This window comes from Rhea americana, unplaced genomic scaffold (genome assembly GCF_003343005.1).
Source record: "Rhea americana isolate MKP2758 unplaced genomic scaffold, rheAme1 scaffold_178, whole genome shotgun sequence".
Taxonomy (NCBI): domain Eukaryota; kingdom Metazoa; phylum Chordata; class Aves; order Rheiformes; family Rheidae; genus Rhea; species Rhea americana.
The window spans coordinates 757,034-783,842 of NW_028185905.1; the positions used below are offsets into that span (position 1 = coordinate 757,034).

Genomic DNA, 26,809 nt, shown 5'->3' on the forward strand with positions numbered 1-26,809 from the left:
TTTGAAATTAAAAAAGTTTATTTGAAGATCTGAAAAACAACCGTGAAAGACCAACATTTCCAGGACACTAAGATATGATAATGTATTTTTCTATTGTTATGTTATAAAAAGGTCACTGTCCTTCAACTATCTAAATAAAAACATACGTTTATTGACCAAAYATTTTATTTCCAACACCAAGAAAGTAAATGGGTTTGAAAGTCAGACTAATTAATAGCATCAACACTAGGTGATCACAATCCCAATGGGTCTGAGAGTCTAGGTTTAACTAAGCAATAAAGCAGATTAGGTAGGCAAGTCTTAATGTCAAACCAGACCCACAAGTACTGAAGAATTCATACAATGAAATATCATAACTGCATTTTTTTTCACATTCCACTGAGGCAAAACAAAAAAACAAACAGTAGCAAGCCAGAAAACCTGAAGAGCTCCATTAAACACCAAGCTTCCATTTTAGAACAAGAAAGCCTTCAGAACTTACAAATACCAGTTCCATTTTAAACACACAACTTTATTCACTTGATGTTTACATAGTCTGTGCAAGAGACGTGCAACAGGAAGGTGAAGAACAAGATGTAGAAGTGGACAGTATTACAAGAATCCAATTATCACTTCATTACAAAGCAGCATACTGTTATACTGCTTTCCGATGATACTCAGGAGGCGCTACTTCGTAGTCACTGGCGCTAAACAATGCAGAGGCATTCTTTGCTAAATATCTACAAAAGAGATATTAATAAGATTAAAACACCTTTTTTTTTTTTTTCCAAAAATCTGTTGTTTTATAACCCATGACTGAATTAGTGTTTGAGATCATAAAACATGTTTTCAAGGATAGAAATCTAACATCTATTACAGAAAGTCAGCTGTTCAAAGTAATTAAAGATTTGACAACTCATGCCAAAGTCGATTCCAAACACTTTTTGTTAAGCAAGTCTGGCTCCAAGTGAGCACAAGAAGGTTAACAGGGTGAAACAATTTACATTTCAGATTCAGCCAGCTACTGTACCAAGAATTAATCTACTACTGATATTACACAGAAAGGGGCAGGAGAACCAGAGCATCATGCAGTTCCATTTGAACAAATGTGGAGCTAAAGTTGCTTGATGAATGATAACTAGAGSAATATCAGCAGTGACTAACTATGGGTGGTAGCCAGAAGTTAAGCATTATATCCCATTACTGCTCATTGAATGGATTCAGGGATTTCTGTCAGTGCACTGGCTTCGTGTTTCCATCTTTACAGCTTAAAGCTCTTTAGCACTTGCATTTATGTCAGAAGTTATCCAAAACCCTATGTTAACTCAAGAAACTTCAGGATTATTCCAAAACAAGTCTGCCCTGGAAATCAGGCTTATCYGTTTCCAGCTTTACTGCAAGGTAAGATCACCTTCTTGGCTTAGTTGAAGGTTTCTTTTTAACTTCAAGTAGCTAGTCCAGTCATACAGCAATGAGATTTAATCTTCATTAGCAAAAACAGTTTAACCCCTTTGTTACCCCAGTTATTTACAAATCAATACTCCCAAATACTATAATTGGCCACTACAGTCTTGCACAAAAGAACACAGAACATACCTTTTTTGTGATAATCACAAATGCAAGCTTACAGTACAGGATGACCAAAAGCAGCTGTCAGCATAGCAAAAGCAAAGAGCTGCACACCGATGCTGTGAGTTGGCACACAGCTGAACAGTTTAAACCACACACCTGTTCCCACCTACCCATATTTTTTATCCCAGAAGCATAATGCTAAGCTCCTCCAGTGCTGTATGKGTACATGAAATGTACCCAAGTCATTCTTGTACACATACATGGCACAGATATGAAGCACAGGTGTGACACCTCAGTAGACACTCAATTTAAATCTATTCTGTTTCATTTTAGAATCTCCCATTCAGGAAACATTTAAAGATGAGCCAAGCAGCAAGCAACTCCATAGTTCCTTAGAGTAATCATGAGATATTCGTAAATCTTAAATTACTATTTAGGATGAAAAACTTCATCCTAAACTTTTAATAAAGTGTCTACAGCAACACAACAGCATAGTGCAGAGAACCAAAGCTGTCAGTGAGTCTGTCCTAGAAATAACATGATTTGGATGATTTAACCAAATGTAACAGTTGGTTAAGTATTTAGTAACTGTTGTGTTTAATTGTCATCTGTTTGTAATAACCACTACAAGTGAATACTTCAACATTTATTTTGAAATAAGCAGCAGACATTGACAGTTTATGTACACAGACTAATAGGTATGTACACACATGCTTAACTGGCAATAACCTCAGCATCCAGGAGAGAAGTTAAAACAATCTTACTCATATGCTACTCTACATCACAGTTTTTAAATCAAGCTTTACTGTAAGCTCCAGTGAAGATTTCACTCTCAGGCATAACATATATATACACACAATTGTCTTTAGTGAACACAGGACACACTACTTTTAAATCTTTCAGCAAGCAGAAGTTTGGTAACCAGGGCTATTGTACTTACTTTAAGAAGTCATGTAAGTAGTTTAACAGCAAAGCCAGACTCTTCTCATCAAGAGGTGTGTAAGCAAGCATAGCTCCAATTCGTACTTAAAAAAAATAAAATAAATAGTAGTACTTAAGTACTTGTTACAGTTAGAAACAATGGCTTTAACAAGTATTTCAATAAAGTCTAAGCCTTATACTAGGGTATATAAAAAGCTAGGAATCTATTCCAATATACACAAGGTTACCTAAAGTAGACAGGCTATTGAAAGTCCTTTTCTATTCTAAAACCATGAATTATCGTGACCATTTCAGGCATACGGGGTAAGGAAAGAATGAAATCACTAATTTCAAACTTAGTTTTCAAGTTTCTGCAGTTCAGACATACTGAGAAAAAAAATACAGAAAAAGCAAGCATTTAAAATACCTTTTAACTGTTCCCCTTCAGTCTGTAGATGTCATACTCACCAAATAACCTCAGAAGATGCGGAGCACCATAAACTTGAGACATAGGAGCATCTGGGTGATCTGCTAAAATTTCAGCATATTGGGGCCTCTCAAATTTGTACAGTAGTTGAGTGCCCAGCATTACATTGAAGTATTCTTTAATTCCAGCCACAACTTCATTAACAGCATACTCCCTGGTAAACAGAAAAAACGCTTCAGTCTTGTTCTAATGACTGGACAGACACACAATTAGAGTTGGTTTGTTCAGTCCCTCAAAATCATAAAGATCCCAGGACTTTTCAAAGGAAGTTGACTGGAAGCCTTAAAAATGTATCACTGCAGATCAGGATGCATTTCAAGACTTCCCTCTAAAAACTTACACAAAACAAGAGAGAAGCCTTGCTTTTATTCTTTTCACTTGAATTAGCTTAACTCTTAGAGCAGTCTATTCAAAGCAGCAGTGAGTACTTACCAGCTCTTCTGTTTTTAACCAAAGTTAATCCCAACTCACATCAGTTAGTTAAAGTGCAGTATTACTTTTAGCAGTCAGACTGAACTTCTGCCTAATGGGAAAGGGTGGCCACCAGATAGTTCAGAAAACTGACCCTTTCTAACTATGTCTCAATTCTATCTACTGCAGGCCTCCAACTTCACAACTAATTAAATAACCACMGTATAGAAATTAATGTTCTGCATAAGCAGCCACACTGCACCCCTAAGTACAACCCTCACTCTAGCCTGCAACAAAGCTTAGAACACAGACATTAGGGCAATTACATGAAAGACAAGTAAATATGCTTCTACCTGAATGAAAGAAAATAACTTCACATTTCTAGTTCCTGCCCTTTTATCCTTAAGCGAAGATTCCTGTTTTAAAGCRTCTTGTACATTGTCAGGGCTTGACCCGAGGTAATTACAAGTAAGAATCTTGGAAGCTATCATCTCAAATTAGCTAGTTTCACCCCCTCTTTSATTCTGCTTATGTAAGGTGCTAGGTAAAGTCATCTTCTACCTGTTCCCCACCATTCTACTTGCATGAGAAAGTTTACCTATATGGTAACACTTTTGCCCAACTGCTAGGTTGCTTGCTTGATAGTTTGTTCAGTTTATAGCTAGCAGAATAAAGTGGATGAAGAACTAGCCACTTTGCTTCTGTCAGTTTCCTTTCTGGAAAAGGTTTGAGGAAAAAAAAAAGCAGTGATAAAATTCCAGAGAGCAAAACTGCATTTACAAATCATCTCTTCAAAGACTTGTGAGCTTCCTAATGACCTCAGTCCTCAACATTAAGCTGGACATAGGGTTGGGGTCTATTTAATAAACAAACTTAAGTTTTCTGTAAAGCACAAGTCAAACAATAACAGAAAAATATATAAGGTTTGAAATGACTACCACTTACTTGTTATCAGTGTTTCCTCGTGATTTCTTGTAGTTTGCATAATCCTCTAAAATGGAGTCAACATTCTTCTTAGCAGGAAGATAAAACAGCTATGAAAGAAGCAAAGTTGAACAAATACCAATTGTCTAGTTTATGCAGACATTTCTATCTCCATGTTAACTTTAACTTGACATACATAAGGACATTCCKAGAATAAAATTAAAGGAACATCCAACTGTTTTAGTTGTGGCATACCAAAAAAATACCAGCATCTTACATACTCATTTCCATTTAGGTTTGTGCTACTCAACAGCAATGTGATGACAAACCATCAGTCACCTCAACAGTCAAAGATATACAGCAACACACATGCAATACAGCTCTATCTACACTAGGCCACACAGYGTTTGTGTAAGTAGTTTTGCCTCTTCTTTTGTCTGCCTGCTCTGCTTCTTATGTCCACAGTTCAGCACCTGCTAATGCCACTATTGTGTAGGAAATGAGCCTGACAGACATCTATCGGGAATTTCCATGCCTGCACAGTCTGAAGAGCATCACAGTTTTATTAGAGCCTTCAGAATTGAAGGCACAGTACACCCAACCATGATTCACCAAGGATCAACTTTATCTTTAATACTATACACAAAACATGTCAGTTAAATCATATGCTGCAAGGCTGAGTGGTGCAGAGAATCCACATATTTGTTTTATATTTGAGTCATGACCCCGCTCCACTTCGCCCAGTTCACTGACCAGTTTCCTTTTGTTAGAGCCTTACAGTCTGAAGACATTCAGGAAACAAACAAGTATCCAGAACTGGAGTGAGAAACACATTAGTGCTTGATCAGCTTTACTGTAAATGCAAGTCTAAGATTTGTATTCATCAAGAAGTCAGCCCTACTCACATAGGACTTAAACAAGAAGCTTTTGCTTGTCTAGGACAGAGAATAAAGGCAGATCTCAGACTACCAACTACTTAGAGCGTGCAAATCACACCCTACCAAACAATTTTCAGAACTGCTATTACTCTGTATGCTTCTTGCTAATTTTAGTAGCTGGTTTCACATGTGAAACAAGTCAAGATTCTTTAACATGTTTTAAAGCCRTAAGAATTTATTTTACTTTTAAAGTCAGAAACAAGGTTTAATTTAGGTAAAATTAATGTATCATTCACTTTGTTTTGATCTAGCCTAGTAGAAGAATTAAAAATAACTACCTAAGAGACAGTTGTCTGTCAGAGGTGTAATACAACTTCAGATACTTCATATTCCATTCACTGCTAAGATTTTAACAGAGTTTCAGGACAGGAAGGAGCTGAGGTAAAATATGTATCATATGCATCACATGRGATCTTCCTATGGACCAGTTCTCTGCTAACCAAGTAAACTGTTCAAAGCATAACAACAGACCAAATGTGCCTAGGATAACACTACAGAAATCATACAAGCTCAGAGTTAACCAATGTTTTAACTTGTGCCCGATTAGACTAAATGAAATGCAAGAATATCTTGCACAAGTTGATGTCCAACTCTGCTGAGCCAGTCCTGCCCACAATGACCTCTGGTAAAAGTCCAACTAGAACCAACAAGCCACCAGGATTACTTGATTGTGTCTACTGTACAAGGTATTTTGCTACATTGCACTTAGAGGATATGAAACTCCAGTTGTACTGTCCTTGCTTGTACAAGACTAGATTGCCCTCCCTCTTTTTTTTTTTTAAACACACTTTTTAAACAGCCAAAACCAGAAATTACCTGCTTTTGCCTGGTGATCAAGTCCCAGTCATCTACAAGCCATGGTTTCAGCTCTTCTGGAATTTTCACCTTTACTTCAACCCTGTTCATAAATGTTTCTTCCTGGAAAAAGTAAAATTAGACCAATTACTTTCAGATTATTGCCTAAGTAAAGAGTCACCCATATGCCTTGGCCTTGTTTCCACAACTGAAATACAGCACTGAATTGAGTACAGTAATTCCTGTAGGCTCCACAAGGCACAGTGATATAGCTTAGACTTTCCAAGGCCTGTGAACCTTAGTTTTACGAAGTTGTAACATTTCACACTGCTGTGCTATAGGACAATACTGACATTTATATTTCTGTACAAAGCAATCTTCCTGTTTTCTGTCAAACACTCCTGCAAGAGTGTCAGAAATACATACACTTTCAACCGTTGGATCTACTCGAGCCCGCTTCTTCCTTGGAGGCTGGGGAGTCTCACTGGTACTGCTCCCTTCTCCAATTCCAGGAGCTGTACAAAAAGCAGACATACTGCATAAGAAATTTGGTAAGCCAGTAAGTATCAATAAAAAGAAAGATTTAGAAGCAAGATTCAGGTTTCTCAGGTGTGTTTGTTTTTTGTTTTTTCCAGTTTTAAGTAAGTGCTATTAATTGTCTTCTGGAAGTCTCACACATTTGGAGACATTTGGAATATMTCTCAAGTGGATATATTTACAATTATCTGAAGACATTTTCGCGCTAAGAATCTGTAATGCATTACATGTTCTTTGGAAGAATTTTTGGAAGCAGCAACTCAGTTTTGTAGTAATGTCACATTTTTATCTCAGTAAGAAAATAAATTTAAGAAAATTATTTGTACAGATTTATGGAGATACCCTTTGCTTTCAAATCTGCAAGAGGTCCAAATCTTTGAATTGCAACAAACAGTTTGCATATAAACTAGCAAAGTATTAATCCCCCTGAGAAGAGGAAGGGGGACCTGAAGACTAAAAGGAACACAAGGTGACAGCAAATTTAGCCGAGGCAGATTTAAGAYCTCACCCCAACTAAGAATCCTTCACTAAGGATATCCACTTTTATATATAAAATAAAGACATACTTACTTTTCTGTTTGTTCTTTTTTGTTTTCCTGCAAGAAGAACACAAATTATTGCAAAAAATAAAAAGTGATACTTAGAAAACAAAGTAGAGAATCAAAGTTGTCCAGTAAGTCCATAACAATGACCAAATATTGAGTGGACTACAGAATATTTAGATAATCGCAAATGAAAGGAGCAGCACCAGAGATGATCCATCAGCACAGCTATGACACTTCAACATTTTTCATGTAGTAGGGTAATACTTTTTTTTGTGATTCAATAAACTTATGATGCATAATTAAACCTACAGAAACCCAGAAGCACATTAGTATCTAATAATAGTACTGATTGACATTTAAGTAATATCTGCAGATACTTTTCATACACTTCAAGTGCTCTTGGAAAAACTACACTAGATTTGTAGGTTGTTTATTTCAGTATTTCAAGGATTGCTTAAAAGGCAGAACATCATGCAAGAAAAGAGAAATGCTGGGGAATTATCAGATAAGTCTCAAACAACTGAAGTAACATGCAGTCAAACACTGGAAAACAGTTTTATGACTACCAGAGCAGAGGATGATTTAAATACCACTGTAAAAATTAGATGCATGAAGCTGCATAGGCTGTCTATGATTGCACTGGAAATGTTAAGCAGAGATCACAGTCATACCTAATTGCCTCTTATTAGGAGCAACGCTATTCGGTAATGTTCCAAGAGTTTCTAATGTTTCCCTTCCAAATGGTTTTCTCTAAACATTTAATGTTTCTAGTTTACATACTTCCTCAGACTGCTTTAAATTCACTATCCTTAACCCTTACTTGTATTCCAAGTGAAGAACTATTCCAAGACATTAACTTCTAAAAATTTCAGAGGCACATAAAACACAATGCATGCTATGTAAAAATATTGAGATAGGTCACAAATAAAGACAATAAAACTCTAACAGATGTTTTTGTTAATTATCTGAATTTTGTATATTTACTAACCAATATTAATTCTAGTTTTCTGAAAATAAGAGTACTATTAGTCATGTTCTTATTTGCTCACTATGAACAGGAGTCCAGTTAAACTTTAAGTATTTTAGTGCATCACATTCTTTGCAGAGATAAAGCATATGTTTCCAGATTGCATAGGTAAGACTTTATTAGTACAAGATTATTCTTTTGAAAATTCACCACTGTCAGATGACATTYGTATTCAGCCTTTGAACTGAGTTTGGCTGAGTCAGGAGATAGGCACAGTTTCTAGAAAGGTCTGAGGACAGGAAAGTAAGGCATTCTTTTAAGTTTCAAGTCACAAACAAGCATTAGACTTAAACAGAACAGTGAGCAAAATAAAGCAGTGGATCATCTCTCTCCAGGAAGAAGCAACAATTGCCAAGTCAAGTCACTGATAATGTGCTTGTGTACTGAAGACAGTGTTTTCTTTCAAACCTAGAGTAAATAAGTGAAAATGGGGAGTTTTTTCAGCATTAAAATCACAAGACAAAAATAACGTTAGAGTATTAGTCTAGGAGTAGAATCCTACAAAACTGAAATAGACAATGCAAAGTACTTCAAGGACTACTGCAGTTAAGACAGTAAAACGCATCTCTGATACTGAAGTTCAAAGTATAGCATAATCCATCCTAGGCAGTTGCTTGTGCTCTCCCACCTCATTCCTTATATTTCAAGTGATATGCCTCTGCTTCAAGTCAAAGCAGCCACCTGTTTGCAAAGTTTAAAAGACAAATCTGAGTTAGGGAACAGAAAAAGAGCTCATGTTAGAGATAAACATTAGCATTAGACAGGTTAAGTGAAGCCTGTACAGCAGACTGTCTGGAACACTACTATTCACTAGGTTAAAGCAGTTGTGCAAGATGAAATGCTGCTGTTGTGTACAGTAAGTTAAGCATGCAACGTACTTGATCTATCCATGAGAAAGTTGCAGCATGTATGCAGCAGATTGTAGAGAGCACTACTCAACAGAAGTTGGAACCCAAAACGAGCAGCACATCTTAGATAATTAAATCTCATTAATCGGACTCATTTTGAGACATACACCTGAGAAACACCGCACGCGCCTCACAAGGACAGTAAATTCCACTTGGACAAAGGTAATACAAGTCTTCAACTGAAGCAAACAGGTAAAACTTAACATCTAGATGTTAAAACACCTTCTTGTGCCAATTCATGCCTAAATCAGAACAACAAGCCCTAAAGCATGGCCACAGCAGTATAAGATTTTGAGAGTCCTCCCTTTATGCAAGACCGTACAACCCAGCTGCTCCATCATCTACATATTTCACTACTAACTGGTGCTTTTCATTGGGAACTGACAAACAATGGAACTRAACAGAAAGAGGAGCATGGAAGTTTCAATGAAGCTTCTGTCCAAGAGTTGAGACTTAACTGAGAGCTGAAAGGTCCCACAGCTAAGTTTTAAAGGATGCTTCCAACTGTGGTCAGACACTGCCTCCTCCTTGAAGGGGAACAGCAATCAACAGAACTCTGGTAGGAAGTTAAACCAGTATTCATTTCACAGGTTTGCTTCAGCAGAACAAGAACAGGCAGCTAGACCAGAAACATACAAGTATTAGGGATCAAAATTTAAGACTGAATTGGAAAGCCAAAACAAATATTTCAACATAATAAGCTTCTGAAATTATGTAGAAAGAAGATAATCAATAGGAAATGAACACAAGGCTACAGCTTATAGAATAGCTTGCTACAATGAATTCCTATACATCAAAGGCAACAGATCCAGAAGAAAACTATGGAAGCTGTCCATGCCACAGGAATATAATACTGGGCTTCCATACCCAACATCCAAATCAGGACTGTGTTGAGGACTAAATGGTAAGTGAGGGTAAAAAGGATGTCACAGCAAAAGATAAACTTAAAGACTACACTCAGCCTTTCCAGACATTCATCAGAAGAAAGATAGTCAAGTAACTGTTAAAAGAAATCTTATACTGTGTGGGTGGGATGGAAATACTAACTCATGACGACAGCATTTTTTGCACATGAGAATTACTATTAATTTCTTCTYACAGTTCTAAACCAGAGGATCTTATGAAACATGTCTAAAGAACTATCAATAGAAAATAAAAATTGCTTAAATAGAACTAGACAAAGATGACATCAAAAGGAAAGCCAAGACTTTGAAAGGCTTACTTATTCCATAACAGTTGGGAGTTCCTGACATGGTGATAAACAAGTATTTGACTTACTKAAAATCCAAGCATCTTTTAAAGGAACTTAGAAGTCAATTAGAACCTCTCTGCAATACGACTGGTTAAGATATAAGCAGTAGAAAATGAAGGTGGGCTACCACTTTCATCTCAGCTATCTGAGTTCAGTATATTCTTAAAGTGCCAGAAAAAAAGATTAGTGAGATGTCAGTTTACTGATAAATTAAGAGGACAGTTATACCCGAGCTTTACAGAATCATAAGATCCGTCCTAAAACCAGGTGACTAGCTTTTTTTAAAAAAAGGAAATGAGAAATACGTGAAAAATAAGCCAAGAGCCTTAAATCAGCCATTACTACTAAAACAGCTTAGTCACTAGATCAGCTGTGACAAAAAAAAGCATTCCTATCAAAATACAATTAAGACATTCAACATTATTAGCAAAAGGATACAGACAAAGAAAGTCAGGATTATACAAACATACATCTCTTGTGCACAGCCAGGCCACCTGACCTTAAAGGACAGGCACGAAAATTAGAAGAGCTAAAAAGAACAATAGTTAGTAGTGTAGTAGTGGCTTCTATACCAGGAGTAACCAAGAGACAAGGGCTCTTTCTCAAGCTAACAACCAGGCAGCAAGAAAGAAACGTAGTAGAGGCTTCATTAGAGATAAAAAGTAGATCTGGAAGGACTAATCACTGTTTCTCAAGATATAAGACAAAAGAAATAAAAACAAGCAACAGACACTAAAAGGACTGGAGAAGTCATCCTCTTCCCTTCTCTCCTCAACACAGTACTGAATTCAAATTAGGAACTCACTGCCACAGAACACTGTGGTTGCCAGGAGTTCAAGTGCTTCAGAAGTTACCAGAAAAGATAACCTAGGGCAAACCTATTAAACCCACCACATGGATGGAGCCTGCAGCTCTGATGTCCATTAACTGCAGACTGCTAGAAGCAGAAAGGTTATATGGAGAGAACAGTGTTCTAGACTTGCCTCATTTGACTGTCATCTCTAAGCATATGCTACTGGTCACCATCAGACAGAAAAACAAGTCAGGAAGATGTCTGGCTTGAGCCATTCCAKAGTTCTTATGGTTCAAGATAACTCACATGCAGGCAGTGTTCATATGCTGCTTGACATTTAGAGGACTAAGTAGCTTGTGTGAGAGCTACTAGCTTTATCAAAGATAGCAGAAGATGCCACAGGAGACATGCAGCAGGAACACAGGCTTTTGAATAGTATGTTCAGATCAAGAACAAGCCTGTTAGAAGAAAGGACTACAACTTCTACGTTTAAGTTGACAGTTGTTTAGATAACATCTCTGACAAGACTGCTTGCAAATGTATCATTAAAAAAGAAAAAACATAGCACAGATATTCTCAGATCTGTTATTCAGTAGTTTCTTCACTCAGTAAGAGTCTAGATTGCCCTTCTTATTTTCCAAGTACTGGCTTGCTCTTATATTATTCACTGATTTTTTTGAAAGTCAATCATATTAGGCCTGCCAAAGACAGCACCTGTTCTTAAAAGCTGGAATTCACTTGTGCTGCAGAAAATGCAGCCTGGAAAAAAACAGTATCTGCAGTGTTTTATTCCATTTTCGGAAAGCTGCTATAAATAAATTTTCCTGTATTTTCTAAATATTGTAAGATGAATAATTAATCTCAAAAAGTATACAACTTTCATTTCATGTACTTTTCTATTTCATTAAACATTGCTTATGAATAGTCTTAAAAGCATTTTAGACAAATTGCTGCGGTTTACAGCAGCAGTATTTTGAATCTACTTAAGTCAATGGTGAAAACAGTACATTAAGGAGCAAGATCAATCCTCACACTTGTAAAACTATTTATCACAGAAGCCTAGCTCTCAAAACTTACAGAACATAGTGCAGTTTATTACTGATTTCAGTAGAAGCAGGACTCAACACTACAGTAAGCATGCAGACCAACTGTTATCTTCTAGAACTATCCAGTTTCAAAAATCTGAAGTCAGTTGTTCTCCACTTCTTTTCAAACAGTGGATATACTGAATGCATTTGACTACTCGTATCATATAATTTCCCAATTGAAAACTTATGCACTTCAGAGACTAAAAACTGCTAGTCCAGATTGGCTTTAAAAAAACAAAAAAAGAGAGAAAAAGAGATATACTGCAGTACTTTAGAGCTGTTACCTGAATTACTACCAAAGCTTACATCATTACAACTGAAGACTTTAAGAGTCTCTAAAAGAGATCTACAAAAGTAAGGAGGTTTGGATTTCAGGATGAAAATCCTGGTTTGACAATCCATCCTTAACTCACCGCGTCGATATTGTAGGGGTCTCCAAACAGCAAACAGTATGCGCTCCATCTCGTCTGAAAAATCTAGGCACAATGGGGGTTGAGTTAAGGAAAGAATGTCAGACCTAGTGTTTAGCCTTTAAGAGAATCTATTTAAGGTTCAAAAATTTACCTTTTTAGCAACATATTACAGTCTTATTGAACATTCCTGGAGGATAAGTTGTGCTTATATTGTTATTTTCTTTCCCTTATTGTTTGGCTATCTGAGGAAAAAGTTTCAAAGAATARGTTATCATCTTTCCTTTTGTTCAATCCTCCAAGAATGCTACAAAAGGTAAATTTTGAGGCCTAAATAGGTTGACAGTGTTACCCTTTTAGAAGAGTTGCTTGATCAACTTCTCCCCCTCCCCACAAACCGTACGTCATGTACTTTAAGTAGCAGTTGAGGTTTATARCAAGAGAACAATCCAGAAGTCTTATTTTAGAACTGCATTTTGAGATTTTCAGTTTTCAGAAGTCACCTTGCCTTTAGGTGTAAGCAGGATGCGAGAAGCAGTAGGTCAGTCAACAACATATCAATTCCACACAACCCTGCATCTCTGCTAGCATAAGTCAAAGTATTTCCTCTCCCTTAGCCTCCCAATAAAGAAGAATAGGGAGACTTTGTTGGAGGAAGCACAGGTCTAATTTAGAAGGATGTATTGGATGCTGGTAATGGCTAGAGACTAGGAGCAAGACCAGTGCAACAAGCATACAGGACCCTGTTATAGATGCCTTTCATAATGTAAGACTACTATTCTAGCAACAATATTATTCTCTTCTCCTTTATTGCTCTAATAACCCATCATCAAGGAATTAATTTTTCTACTCAATATGAAACAAGTTTCAGAGTTTGTTTCCAGCATAGCAGATCAGGAAATAAACTATCACCCATGCTTACAGTAGTGATTACAGCAAAAAACAAAGCCATTTCCTTCCCCCAGTGGGTTTCAACCAGAGAGTAAAGACAGACCTGGTAACATGCTTTCAAGCTTTATAGTTAAATAGATCTTTATGGTAACATCATTTTTGATGTGYTGATCTACCTTGGATGCAACACTATTAGGTGTGGTTGAGGGGATCAAAGCCAACTTTGAATTCCATTGTTTTTCTAGTGCAAGTTAACCTTTAGCATTCATTCAGCTGAAAAGAGTTACACTCACCCCACTGCATTGTTTGAATTACCAAGATGACTAAAGTTAATAGTATTTGAAGCCTAGGCCTAAAGTTACTATTGGGATGTTCACTATAATGCAAATATTAGCATTTACAATTGAGTCATAAGTACCTGTGTCAATATTACACATAGAATTAATCCTACTCCYGCTAACTAAAACACAAGGAGAATCAGGTACAACAGTGCCTTAAGTAGTCCCATTAGTAATGATCATAACTTAGATCTGTTTAAATTGGATTTTAATGACATTCACAGGAACTGTCTAAAAGCCCCCCCCCATCTCCCTTCTTCAAATGATGACGACTAGATCCCTGTCAGAGGTCCTTTCTGAGCCATGACATGGTTACACACCACACCAAACCAATGTGGTTAAGGCATCTCAGGATCTGCAGCAACAGACCACACAGGAATATGCAGATAGCATTATGACCAGATCCGTCTCACTCCCCAGTCCAAAGACCAAGAGGCAATTTACAGCCTAGGGCAGGCTTTGACCAAGTCCGAAGTGAAATCTACATTCGGGTCACAGGATCTGGAGCAAAAAGCAACTTTACCTACTGCACTCTTCAAATCACTGAGAAGTTTTGTAACAGAAGTTGCCCTTAAATGAGACACAAATTCTAAGGCTGCAGCCAAATGCCTCCTCTTATGAAGTGGTATCAATTCAGCAGCTTCCTCACGAATACCAGAATTAAGGGAAATTAGGAGTTCAAAGCATCCAAAGTACCACATTAGTAATGAACATCTTCATAACGAAGTAAATTAAGTATTTTGCCAAGAGAAAAGTTTCATGGCACACTGAGCAAAGCAGGAGAGCTATATTGATTGTATGAGAATCTAAACATAAGGCCAAACAAGCTATTCTGAAAAACAAAAGGATGGAATGGAGGAAATCTGACAGTTACTTTCCAAAAAGTATTTTTTCTGATAGATGTCTGAGCTTGCTTCTGGTCTCTTAAGATGCAAAATCATTTTTAACAGCATATGGGTTTAGTTTTATTAGAAACAGCAAAATATCAAAGATTCCCTAAATGTAGTTTTAACAGTTATATAGTAGGAAGGCAAGGCATTAAAGATTCCCCACATCAGTGTTTGTGCAGTTGTGGGACGATTCTAACATTCCATAGAAAAACTGATTTCACCAAGATGCACAAGTCTTATGAAGACTAACCACATTTGAGTGTCAGTTCACTAATTTAAGAGGAATAGCATGCAAAGTAAAAGAACTGCAAGTGTTAAATGTCTACTCAGTATTAAACACTGTACAATCAAAGAAGGCTGTTTTAATAAAATACTTCAACAAAAGCCTTTCAGGCATATTAAAAAAATAAAAGCACAATTTCTGTATAGGGGGGTAATGTCAGAGGTATCATAGAATCAGTAATCAGTTTAGCCTGTGGAGCTATTATAAGAAAGCCTCTATTTACAGATCAAGAGTAAATTTGACAAGCAATAGTTCTTCTTGTTGTTTTTAAATGAAAAGCTTCTTACACTTCAACATTTTTCTGCTGCAGACCAGATGTCTTCTTGCCTGGAGCAGCACCTCTCATCTTCCCCTCTGCATATTGTTCCCTTTAAAAAATAAATTTGGCAATAAGACTTTAATGAAAAAAGAAGTGTGTTTTCCTGAAAGGGTAACAGATTATGTAAAGAGAACTTTCAGTAAATGGATTCAGGAAAACACCCAAGGAAGATAGCATTGGTCACAAACAGGAACAAATTCAACTCAATATGGAAAAGACTTATGTTTCTTCATATAACAAACAGTTAGCCGTATAAACACTCATTTCTTCCCCCTCCCACTATCTTTGTTATTCTGAATCATCAGGAAGTAGCACACTAACTGCTTCAGAAAAACATAAAACATTCTAGTTGAAAACATTATCTTTTCTCCTATCCCCTTAATAACATTCACAGCTACCAAAGTATTAGCAGGCATTCTGAAGCTGTTTGAAAAGATTCTTACAGGTTAACAGTACATTTTAAGCATACTGCATAAGGATCACTTACCTTAATTGCCTAATTTCCACGTTAAAGAATGTACTTGTGACTAGTCAGGCTGTCTCCCTCATTTTCATCAATTCACTCTTCTGCAAAACCTAAAGTCACTGCTCTAATAAGGWCTGAGCTGCTACCTAGTTTCAACTGCTAGAGGGCAAGAAATCAGAACATCTCTATGTCAAAGCATCAAGGAAAAAGGATTAAACTAGCATTCCTCCTGAAGATTTGTTTTTTTTTTTWAAAAAAARRAAAMMAAAAAAAAATGCTCTTGATAATATAGCTACTGGATTGAAGCTCTACAGAAAAAAAAAAAGATTACTTCACTAACAAGGACTTAAAAATACTTACTGATTGGCCTTTTGAAGTTCTTTTTGTTTCTGCAAATTGGTATCCACGTATTTGAGCACTCTGCTTTCTGGAACCCATTCATCCCAGCTGAAAAATCAAATAATCATTCAAAAACACTACATAATTGGATTCTATTCCCAACAGTCAATTAAAAGCTTCACAGAATTTGAGACTGAACTCTGCTTTTATGACAAGTTATGAACTGGCACAATTGAAAAAAAGTAAATTATCAAACGCATTCCCCACTGACTGAAGCTGTAGCAGTTTTTCTAGGGAAGTATAACCCTCAATCATTTCTGAAGAGTTTCCCAAGCTTGAAGGATGGGTAATTTGGGGAGGAGGGATTGTCTTTAGCTTATCAGCATCTCAGGGAAAAAAAGAAAAAAAAAGCTACACTTACTAAATTATGGGACATCTGTAGCCATAACTATATTATGAAGCGAGTTTCCTTTATCTATTCCAACATTTTATAGGTTAACAAATTCAGCAATAAGATCTTACTGTAAGAAGAAGAGCTCTGATTTCTGTCTGTGAAGGAAACCAAGATGGCATGAATATTTGAAGAATCTGAAGTGAATGATTTAAGAGAACAGGTGTTGGGGAAATTGCCATTATGAGTAAGAAATCCACTTTGTCAAAGAGTGGATAATCACTGAGCAATCTGACAAATTATTTCAAATAAATAAATTTTTTTTAAAAAAAAAACACATTAAAAGTGGCCAAGTTATTCTAAAGCGTGCAAGCTAAAGCTCCACATATGAAGAGTTCCATGTCATTTTTATTTTGTGGCAAGAATTGCCAGTCTTCGAACACTAGCGTGGCATGAACAATACTACTACAGTAGTACAAGGTCTTCAAGACTCTTAAGACAACGCAAACTTAGTATCCAAGTGTTATAGAAAAACACATATGCAGCTGTACATGGTCTAAAGCTACAGTTTTAGGATAGTACTTTGGTTAAGTATCTCAGCCACTTATCTTACTCCTGTAATATAACTGTGGGACACCTTCAAAAAAAGTACAACTGTGCTGCACATATTACAGTGAACGGTGAAGAAACTAGTTTTTTGGTATCATAACTGTTGATAATTGCTGTGACTTTTTTTGCAAATAACAAGTAACATACAAGAGGATTGCAATTATAAAAAACAAAATTAAAGAGACATACAGTCCCAGCTGTCCAGATCTTGTAGCAATGYCACTTTTAATGTAGTTAATTGGAAGCTTGAAGGGAGGAGAGAAAAAAAAGTACAAGCAAGAAAAGAAGCAGGAGTCACAACATTGCTTATGGCACCCTCCAGAGATACACAAGAAGATGAAGCATCAAATTTATGCTGCCTCATCAATATAAAGCAGTCAGCTTAAGAATCAGTGACACTCCCTGTAACTTTTAGTGTTTAGGACTTGACACTTATCTGCCCATTTTGTGGGGGATATGTTTTTAAAAAAGTATCAACTATCAAAACATGAAGTTTAGCTTTTAGTCAAATCAGTGAGATCACAATATTAGTCCTCACTCAAGAGTCTGCAGCATTGGAATGAAACAGAATTCAGAAATGTTCTCTGAAAGAGGCTTGGAATCTGAAGAGCTAAGTTTTTAATTTCTAAGGGAAAAATGTTTCCTAAATCCATAGTGCAGTTACAAAATAAAAACTCAAAATCAACTACACAAATGTAACAGCCCTATATTTGTAGAAGGGAAAAAATAGCTCTAACTTTACCTTAGCATGAGAGGCAAGAACTGAAATGCAGGCTAAGCCTGCTCATGTGAAGGACTAAAATAGATTGCCTCTCCCATTCTGAGTGCAGCCTCCACTAAGGCATGCTACTCCATACCTTCATACCACTTTGGCAGCAAAGTTTGCCTATAAGAATAAAGGGCATCACTTCTGAGTAGTGGACAGTTTTGCTCCACTTCAGCAGGGACTGCTTCTCACACCAACAAAAGGAAATATTTGTACGAAATATTTCTTTAAAAAATAATTATAGTAACTATTTCCAAACCTGAACAAACACAGTTAGAAAGCTCCTATAAAGCATTCCAGTTAGTTGACTGACACCTTAAGTTAGATGGTCTATATCACCAAAGCACTGAAGGAAACAGTCAGTTGAGCATGTTTACTGTTACTACAAATCATTGACTTAAAATCACTTAAGCCAATTTCAGAAATAATCTTTAATGACATACTTGGTAGTACTAATCCATTAAGCTAACATTCAAAACTGACAATCTGTAAAGAAAAAAATGAAGCATTGCCTTCATTTTATGTAATACTTACTTTTTATTCCAACCACTGTAATGGATAAAGTATTTCACTTGTTTGTCCTTTATGGCAACCTTTACACACTGGAACAGAGGGAAAAAAAAAAAGCTAGCTCAGTCAGGATCCATCAGAACAAAAAGATTTCTAAATGATTTTTGGGTTTTGAGCTTTCATAGTCTAAACATGCAGATTTCCACGCAAACCATCAAAATATTGGGCAGCAATCTCACAGCAGAAAGTTCTAACACCAGTTACTACCTATTTACAGATTTGGAAGGGCTAGGCAAACAAAGACAGCTATACAAAGGGATACCTTCATTCATGAAAAGGATCAAAAGCCCCTGAGGATGACCAGAAGAGTAAACAAGCAGTCACTTAACTATCCCAAAGTTTGCCAAAAAGCAATTCACTAGAGAGCTTGTTCACATGCAGGCCCCTACCTCACAGACAGGTAGGCTGGCTGAAGTAGAGGAGTCTTCAAAAGTAAATAATATGGATTTCTATAGCCACAGAGAGCACATTATATTCAGTAGGAAAAGCTGCATTAAGGGCTTTTTCAAGGTTAAGAGTGTATATATGAAGAAAACAAACAGTTATTTCTATGAGAATACCATCCTATGAAGACAGTAACTTCCTGACACAGAGATTAAGGCAAGACTCTTAAACAGAAGGGAACACACACTTGCTCCAACCAGTCCACAATACCAATCAGATTCAGAAGTGTCCCTAAAACCTTTTTAATATTATATTTTAGCATGGCCCATGTGGCAGCCTACAAGATGCTGTCTCAACTTATGTGAAAAGATATTCAAAAACCTGAACAACAGCGTATGCTATCCAAGTAACAGAACTTCCTCCTATACCTGCAGACAGCCTAGCAGGTAAACGCTCAAGCTACTAGAGCTATATATATATAAAAAAAACCCACTATAGACATGCCTCTTCCTGCAAAACAGCCCAGAACAGACATTACACAAGCCTAACAAGTTTATCTTTGTGCCCACCACAGACCCCTGAACCACCTTGGTCTTGGATAAGGTTTCTCACTCAAAAGCATCAAGTTCTGTCCTGGAGGCACTGTGACTTGTCTTGGCTACCATTTGACAACATTCTCCAGTTTATTAGTTCTTATGTTTTTAACAGTGGAAGTACCCGTCTCCAGCTTCAGCTTCTAATCTCTGATTATTCTCAAGACTCTCACTGAAACAAAAAACAATTCACAGAAGTAGTACTTGCTGTTTTCTTGCCATGCTACTTCAGCCACCTCTAAGAATTTGCTACGCTAGAGTCTTTCTCTGTACATTTTCCTGAGAGTAGGGAACATTTTTAGCAACTCCTTCCTGCACCCTCCCCACAAAAAAGAATGTGCATGTATGTGAACCTAAGTTTATTTTTTCCAGGGTGGATCTCAACAATGCCACACATGGAAATTAAACTTGGTCTCATCTAGACTTGCAACTAGGATCAAGGACCTCTTAATCCTATGGCTCATTTTGACTACCTAGTTCACTGTAATCCTGGAGTTATCCAAACCAAGGAAAGATAATAGAGATAGCTTAAGTGCATAGTCTATTTGTTTTGAGGAGCACAAACAGGTAAGAAGTTAAAAAAAAAAAATAAAGCTTTTCTATACCACAGTATTTTCCTGACTGAATGCATCTTTTCACCAAAGAGAGCATTAACTGATAATCAGATGAGCACTCCCAGTCATTTTAGAGCAGTTAAAAGAGGTATCAACCTTCAGCTGGAGGCTAGCAGTACCTTAAGTGAACCTGCTTTAACTTTGCATTGTATAGAGATGCGCAGTTACTGCATGTCAAGTAAGAAATAGTAATTTCTCATCTACTCTGACAGAAAGGCAACTGCTTCTCTGATCATTTTGCTATGTCAAGCTAAGGATATGATRAAGACTGAAATACATAAGTTGCACAGAGAATTACAGAGTAAGAACAGATCAAAGGAAAGCAATAAAGYCAAGACTATTACTACAACCTAGAGGATAACTTCTTAAAATTAAAATTCAATTTCTCCTGCCACTTCAGAAGCCTAGATCAGTCTARATTCTCTATATAAATAGCCAGCCAAAAGTTCCCTTGACACTCAGAAAATCCCTTCCGACATCAAGTTAGCAGAGCCTGCTCTTGCAACATTCAGCCCACCGTTGCATAATGGAGGGAATGGGCACATCATAACATAGCATGGAAAAAGCACACAACTCTAGCAGCTCTAGGGCTGTTCTACTCAACCAAAGAGGTAGGACTATTGATATTCAAAGTTGGCTTTCACAAAAAAAAAAAAAAAAAAAAAAAAAAAAAAAAAAAARAAARAAAAMACACACACACACACACACTACTCGCCTCCCTGTTCCAGCAACCAGATTGGTACCTTCTGCCAGTACCTATCTGAACATATATGTACTGCTAACTTGTCCTCTAGAGCTACAGCAAGAGAAAGAACGGGCTGGAATTATTATAATGGAAATATGTTTTTGGATTACTCCCTTTCCTGTCAAATCTTAAGGAGATAGAGATGTTTTAGACATCTACAACAGAAATGCTCCAGACACCATTTGCACCATTGGAATGACTGCTTCCCAAGGACATAGGAACAGACACCAAATATTTCTAGTTTTTCTATCTACTTCCATACTCTAACATTGTCACATCATTTAATATTTACTAACAATAGCTTAAAGAATTTAAGTATCAGTTTTCAAAATAGCTTAAAGCCAAGTTTCTCAAAAACTTCTGCAAGTCTTCTAATCCACACAGCTACAAACAGCCTCTTTCAGTTTCAGAGGAAAAGGAAATAACCAGCCAAATTAGGAGCTATACCTTCAGGAAAACAGATGGCACAGAAGTGATACCTGGTTAAAGCCCGTAAGAAAAAGTATATAACAGAGTGTAGCAGAGGTCTGCATGTAAAGCAGTAAGTAAACTTCTCCAAGGCACAAATACATAATGCATTATTTCTCAAGTTAGAGTCAGAACTGAGAACACTACCTACTTTGTCAGTTTAACCCAGCCTTATCTTCTAGTTTTGTCCCATTTGAAGACTATGGATTTTACTCAGCCATCTACATATCTGAGAAAGCTCAAACTACAGTTAACTTAACAGTTCATGCATTAGCACCAGCACCAACTCCTATAGGCATGAACACTTTCCAGTGTTCTGGGAATCTAAGTGYATTAGAGATGTTCAAGTATCTGGCCTTTAGTAGTTTACCAGAATAGCTATATAGTACCCCCCGCTTAAGAAAAAAAAAAATCTATAGGAAATAGAACTACAAGGTTTAAAAATGCAAATGAATTGTAAAGCACGATCAATTTTTCCTTCATTTTAACTTCAATTCTTAGTCTCATCTACGCAAGGCACAGCAAATAAGCTAGCACAATTCTCTACTTTCCTGCAGAACAGTCAGTACCTTCTGCAGCAGTAAGCAACCACACATACCTTTGCTTCATAGAGGAGAGGTCCATGAAAACAAAGCACTCGTTCACCTGAAAAAAAGTTGCAGATAGCCATCTCAGAACAATACCAATGTGTTTTTCAGAAATAAATGCATGTTATCAAATATAACATTAGGAGATAGAAGATGAGTAACTCCGGTGAAAGCATAGAAATCAATCCAACATCAATCTAGAAAGCAATTCAAAGGCAAATACTCATTTCAGGAGCAGAATGATGTTTCAGAAAGAAATTTACTGCATTGTTTAAGAAAAGGATCAGAACTCTGGTTATTTAGGCCATGAAGCAAACATCCCTAAAYAGTTCCCTAATGAGCACTCACACAAGGACAGTTGCATGCAAACAACGTCCTAGCCTGCCACAATGCCTACGTGGCCAGCATCCCGCAGAAGACAACCGGCACCAAAACGTATACACCTGCCCACACTTCTGGCCACTGCCAATTCAAGCTATAGACACCCTTGCATCCTGTTGCAAGGCTGGCACAGAACTTTTGCAGCCTTGAATTTCAGATGCAGATACTGAAGCATGCTGGCTCTGCACAAATGGATTATTTCAGCCTCAGGACTGAATCGATAAGTAGGAAAACAGAGGTCTTACTGCAGCTAAGGGATTCTTAAGTCTCCAAAACATTACACTTCAATTCAGAGCAGAAAATTAGTTCTCAATAAGAGATGTCACCTCTGTATCGTAAACTTCTGACATAAATGAAAGCAGTTATGTGATTAGCACTCCTTTTCCTGGAGGAAGTACAATGCCTAGCGTTTCTAGTTTAACAAAGTCAAAAGAAGAGAAAGAAAAGAGACATTATTTCCCCAACCCCAATTCAGGGACAGAAGAGAGCCTGGTTTGTGTAATGGCACAGTTGTTGTTCACTTTGTAGTTTTCTTTTTAAGTAGGAAGAGATCATTCTTCAGTCTGATTCTTTCCAACAGCTAGAAGGTCTTATTGTGCAGTTATGTTGTAGGAAGTTAGATTTACTTAACACAGGATATCTGAGTACAGGTGTTTCCTCCTTGAAAGCTGCTGTACCTCACATTTTYGAAGCAGCAAGTTGCATAAAATTATAATATTCTCCAGGACATAGCACGCATCCAATGTTTGCCACCATTTCCAGGACACAGAACAGTGGTGTAAGTCACAAGCACATGCTTACGCAAATACTTACTCCCTGAACAAGGGTAGGAAGGAGGCCCACAAGAAGCAGGCTACACCATCAGTTACAGAGAATCCTAGACGTCTTCTTTCTTGCAAGCAGCTCAGGAATGACTAAGGTAAGTCACAACCACTTCATAGGCCACCAGCCAAATATCCCAGTCTAGAAGTATCCACTATTGTAAATTTTACTCTGCTCTCCAATAACCATTTCTGCATAGTCAAGTGAAAACACAACCAGCAGCATGCAGTAACCCTCAACGAAGTATCACTAGCTCTATCTCCTCTTGAAATCAATACAATTCCAGCTTTATTTGCCTGTTTTTGCTCCACATGCACATTGCTCAATTTTAATGAAGTTCTTTATTATATGGGCTCCAAATAGTCAACCACTCTGCAAAGAGCTGCAGAAATTGAGCATCTTCAAAGGCTTTGAGCAGCTGGGGTAGGGATGTTCTTGCATTCCCAAAAATACATTTCTGAAAAAGACAGTGATGTTACACAGATAAGGAGATGTTGACAAACCATTTGATTTTGCTTGAAAGAGGCTAGGGAGCATTCTCACACGGCATTTCACTAAAAGGGCTAGGAGCTATCAAGACAAGTAAATATGGTACTAGTTTCCTCAACCAGCACAGCTACAACTGAATTTCATCCAACATATCCAAACCTCAGATTAAAAATTCAATTGTAAATTAATCATTCCATTCCTACACTGAGCAGAAGGAACAACTGACATTAAGATTTCATTAATATCTGATCCATAGGATGGCATGCTTTCTATAAAACTGGAACAAATATTCACAGTAAAGCAAGTCCAAGAACATAACTGTCAAAAACTCTGCCAGGAATATCTCTCATCTTAAAAATCATGACAGATCTGTATTTCTACACATCTGCCTATAAATTTTTTTATAGAGTAACTACTTAAGTAACTTCAGTTTTCTTTGAAAAAAGCTTTCATATATTTCTATATAAATAATGTAACTGATTGATTGCCCTGAACTTATCATCACCACACTTCAAACTGTTTGCTAATGCTACTGAATAACATGTTTGTTTATTGTTATTACTATGCAAGGTCTTTCTATGCAAGACCTCCAAAATTAGCAAGTTTTTCTTTAATTATCAAACATAGCATGAATCTTGTTTTTACAAAAATATTGTCATGAAGCCAGAAAAAAACCCAAACTGACTCTTCCTCCTACAGATGTGCAAAGCTTCTTCCTCTATGGTCTACAGACAATTTCTTTCCTACACACTCAGAGCACTACAACAAAACTTCCTGTGTACTCCATTATCCTAAAGACAGTATTTCTAATAGAACAGTTCTTCAGCTAGAATAGCTAATAGAAAATACCTGAACATGCTCTGTCAGCGCTCCTGAATGCCAAGCTATGCTGAGCGCTTCTRTTGCGTGCTAATGCTGTTCCTAGGTTCCATCCTGGAATCCGGCCAGCTTGTACTGCTCAAACATAAATAAGGCTCTGGATGGGAAAAGCTTCAGGACTCACCACCTTGTCAAATGTTCCTCATTAGGAAAAGCTTTGGAAATCAGAATTCAACTGGCTATGCCATCAATTGTTTTTCATGTAGAGTATTTACAGAAATATTTTTTTCCCTCCTCTGTACACCAAGGACTTGAATCAACTACCAGTTAAGTCTTCCCACTGATTCCAAAGGSGTAGGCTAGTTAGTTGGTGTATTAAGAACTTAAGAACAGATCAGAAAACACAGAAATCTCATGAGCATCCTCAGGAGGGAGGAAGAGGAGCACACACTACCTAAAGCAACTCAAAAGTTTAATTTGACATCTGGAAAAAAAAGAAAGAAACCCTTCATATACTTTGTATTTGCTTTAAAAGGAAGTCAATAAGATGCAGAACACCTGAAGTACATAAAATCCTTAATTTATAGTTGTCTATACGCCAATATCATTCTTTCATGTCCATATGAAGTAAACCAACTTTGAAGTATTTAAGTACCAACAGGCCTTGCAGTTTAACATTTAAATTTTTCAGGCTCTCATACCTTTTTACAATAAATTCAGTCTCCTCCTCACTCACTGCTCTGTGAAAACACCAATGTAAGTAACTTCTAAGTTCAATTACCTCTATTAGTGGTATATTTATTGAAAAAAATATATTTTCTCCTCCCTCATTTATCATGCTGTAAGGGGCCACAACAACAGCACATAAGTCTTAAGCCTGCAGGAAACTGTTTATTCATGGGACTTTTCTCCCTTTTAATGTTACAGTTGAGACTACATTTATATTTGAAAACAAAAGTTAAGTCTATAGAATTTAACTTCTGAACTAAATTTAAGTTGCTTGCATTCTTATAGTTATGAACATAATTTATCTCCAAAATTCTACCAAAGCTTTAGTTTCTGCAGTTCACTCAGCATCATATTAATCAAATCATTATAATGTGAATAATGCATTAAAATCTTGAGTATTCCTGCAGGCTAATACTGATAACTACATCATGGGTGCTACAGCACAGCACGCTGATGCACACCTGAATGTGTGCTGAGATAATGTACAATTGCAGTGTTATTTGAGCTACAGAGAATGGCCAGTTTCCAGTCATTCTTTTGCAAGCAGTGCTTCTAAAGATAGATCACCATCTTGAGGAATGCCCTGCTTAGAAGAGAGTGAGGGACAGTCAGAGAAGGAAGMAGGATAAAAGCTTTCATTTACCATTACCCAGCATTTTTAATTTACCTATATCAAAACACAAGCAAAAAATCAAAGACTCAAAAAGAATAATTCTAACCTTTATTCACCTAAATGGTCTGGTGCTTTGGTGTAAATATAAACTCCACCACAACTGCCAACTCTACAGTCCAAATGCTGCCCTCACGACTCCTCCTACACGAGGATTACTGAGCTCCCGTGCAGAGAAGGATAAATAATAAGCATGTTTCAAAGCAAAGAAGTTAAAATCCTGAGGGACCTAAAAAGATTTCAACAGTATTAATGCCAATAAATGTCAACACCCACAAGAAAATGAGGTCTCTAGAATATCAGGGAGGGATGAAGTCCCGAGACTTACAGGTAGGCAACATGAGAAATAGGAAGAGAGACAAAGATTAGAGGAATTTGGGAAGGCAGGGAAGGTCCCTCCACTCGTCATACTGCACGGTCTGGGAAGTGAAAGCTAAAACCAAATTATCCTCCCCGCCGAAGGCTGACAAAGGCAGGAGCCCGAAGCGCGGCCTAGCCGGAGGCCTTCGCGACAGCCTGCCTCGGGACCACGAGCACTGTCACGCCGGAGCCCCCCGGAAAGGCCCCCCGCCTTAGCGGGGAGGCAGGGCCGCGCCGGCCCCGCTCGGCCCGCGGGCGGCCCGCGAGGTGCCGCCGCCTGGGCGAGGCCGCGCCTCGGCCCCGCTGTCACCGGCGCGCTGCAGCGCCCGCGCCCCCCACGCGGCAGTAACCCCCCGACAGCAGCAACTCCCCCTTCAAAACAAACAAACAAAAAATCGCTTCCTTTGCTCCTTTCCAGCTCTCCCGTCAGGGAAATTAAGAGGGATTAAACGCAGCGGCTTTTCCAAAGCCAGGAGCTGCCTCCCTCCCCCCCCACCTCTCTCCTCCTGCCTCGCCGCTCCCCCCCGCTCGCCCCCCGCCTCAGGCGCCCCGAGCCCCCCCCGTCCGCACTCACCCTCTTGGAATTTGGGCTTGGGGTCCTGCTTGGGCGCCATTTATAAGTGACTCTCCCTCCTCCCGCCCCCTCCCCGCGGGGGCCTCACCACCTCCGCCGCATTACGCGCGGCCGGCCCCAGCCCC

General features: G+C 37.8%; 1 protein-coding gene across 5 annotated transcripts; it reads right to left on the minus strand.

Moving 5' to 3' along the window:
* MORF4L1 (mortality factor 4 like 1) lies at positions 1-26,809 on the minus strand. 5 transcript variants are annotated; one of them, XM_085301516.1, is made up of 14 exons: positions 26,685-26,809; positions 21,852-21,898; positions 18,414-18,481; positions 16,636-16,662; positions 16,135-16,221; positions 15,277-15,357; positions 12,591-12,653; positions 7,135-7,160; positions 6,454-6,542; positions 6,049-6,150; positions 4,316-4,404; positions 2,941-3,113; positions 2,492-2,576; positions 1-719 (listed from the first exon to the last, which is right to left on the minus strand). In XM_085301516.1, the coding sequence occupies exons 1-14, from the start codon at positions 26,722-26,724 to the stop codon at positions 635-637; spliced, it is 1,062 nt and encodes a 353-aa protein (XP_085157642.1). In that variant the 5' UTR covers positions 26,725-26,809; the 3' UTR covers positions 1-634. The 5 variants fall into 5 exon arrangements, with proteins under 5 accessions (XP_085157642.1, XP_085157641.1, XP_085157644.1 ...); XM_085301515.1 differs by having other exon boundaries at positions 16,636-16,701; XM_085301518.1 differs by lacking the exon at positions 16,636-16,662.

What these genes read in the sequence shown, in the direction of transcription:
- MORF4L1 (XM_085301515.1), bottom strand. Translation starts at nt 26,724, where the DNA reads ATGGCGCCCAAGCAGGACCCCAAGCCCAAATTCCAAGAGG. An exon ending in CTCTCCTCTATGAAGCAAAG is followed by an intron (nt 18,482 to 21,851) that starts GTATGTGTGGTT and finishes CCTCTGTTCCAG; the next exon opens with TGTGTAAAGGTTGCCATAAA. An exon ending in AAAAAAGAACAAACAGAAAA is followed by an intron (nt 6,543 to 7,134) that starts GTAAGTATGTCT and finishes CTTTTTGTACAG; the next exon opens with CTCCTGGAATTGGAGAAGGG.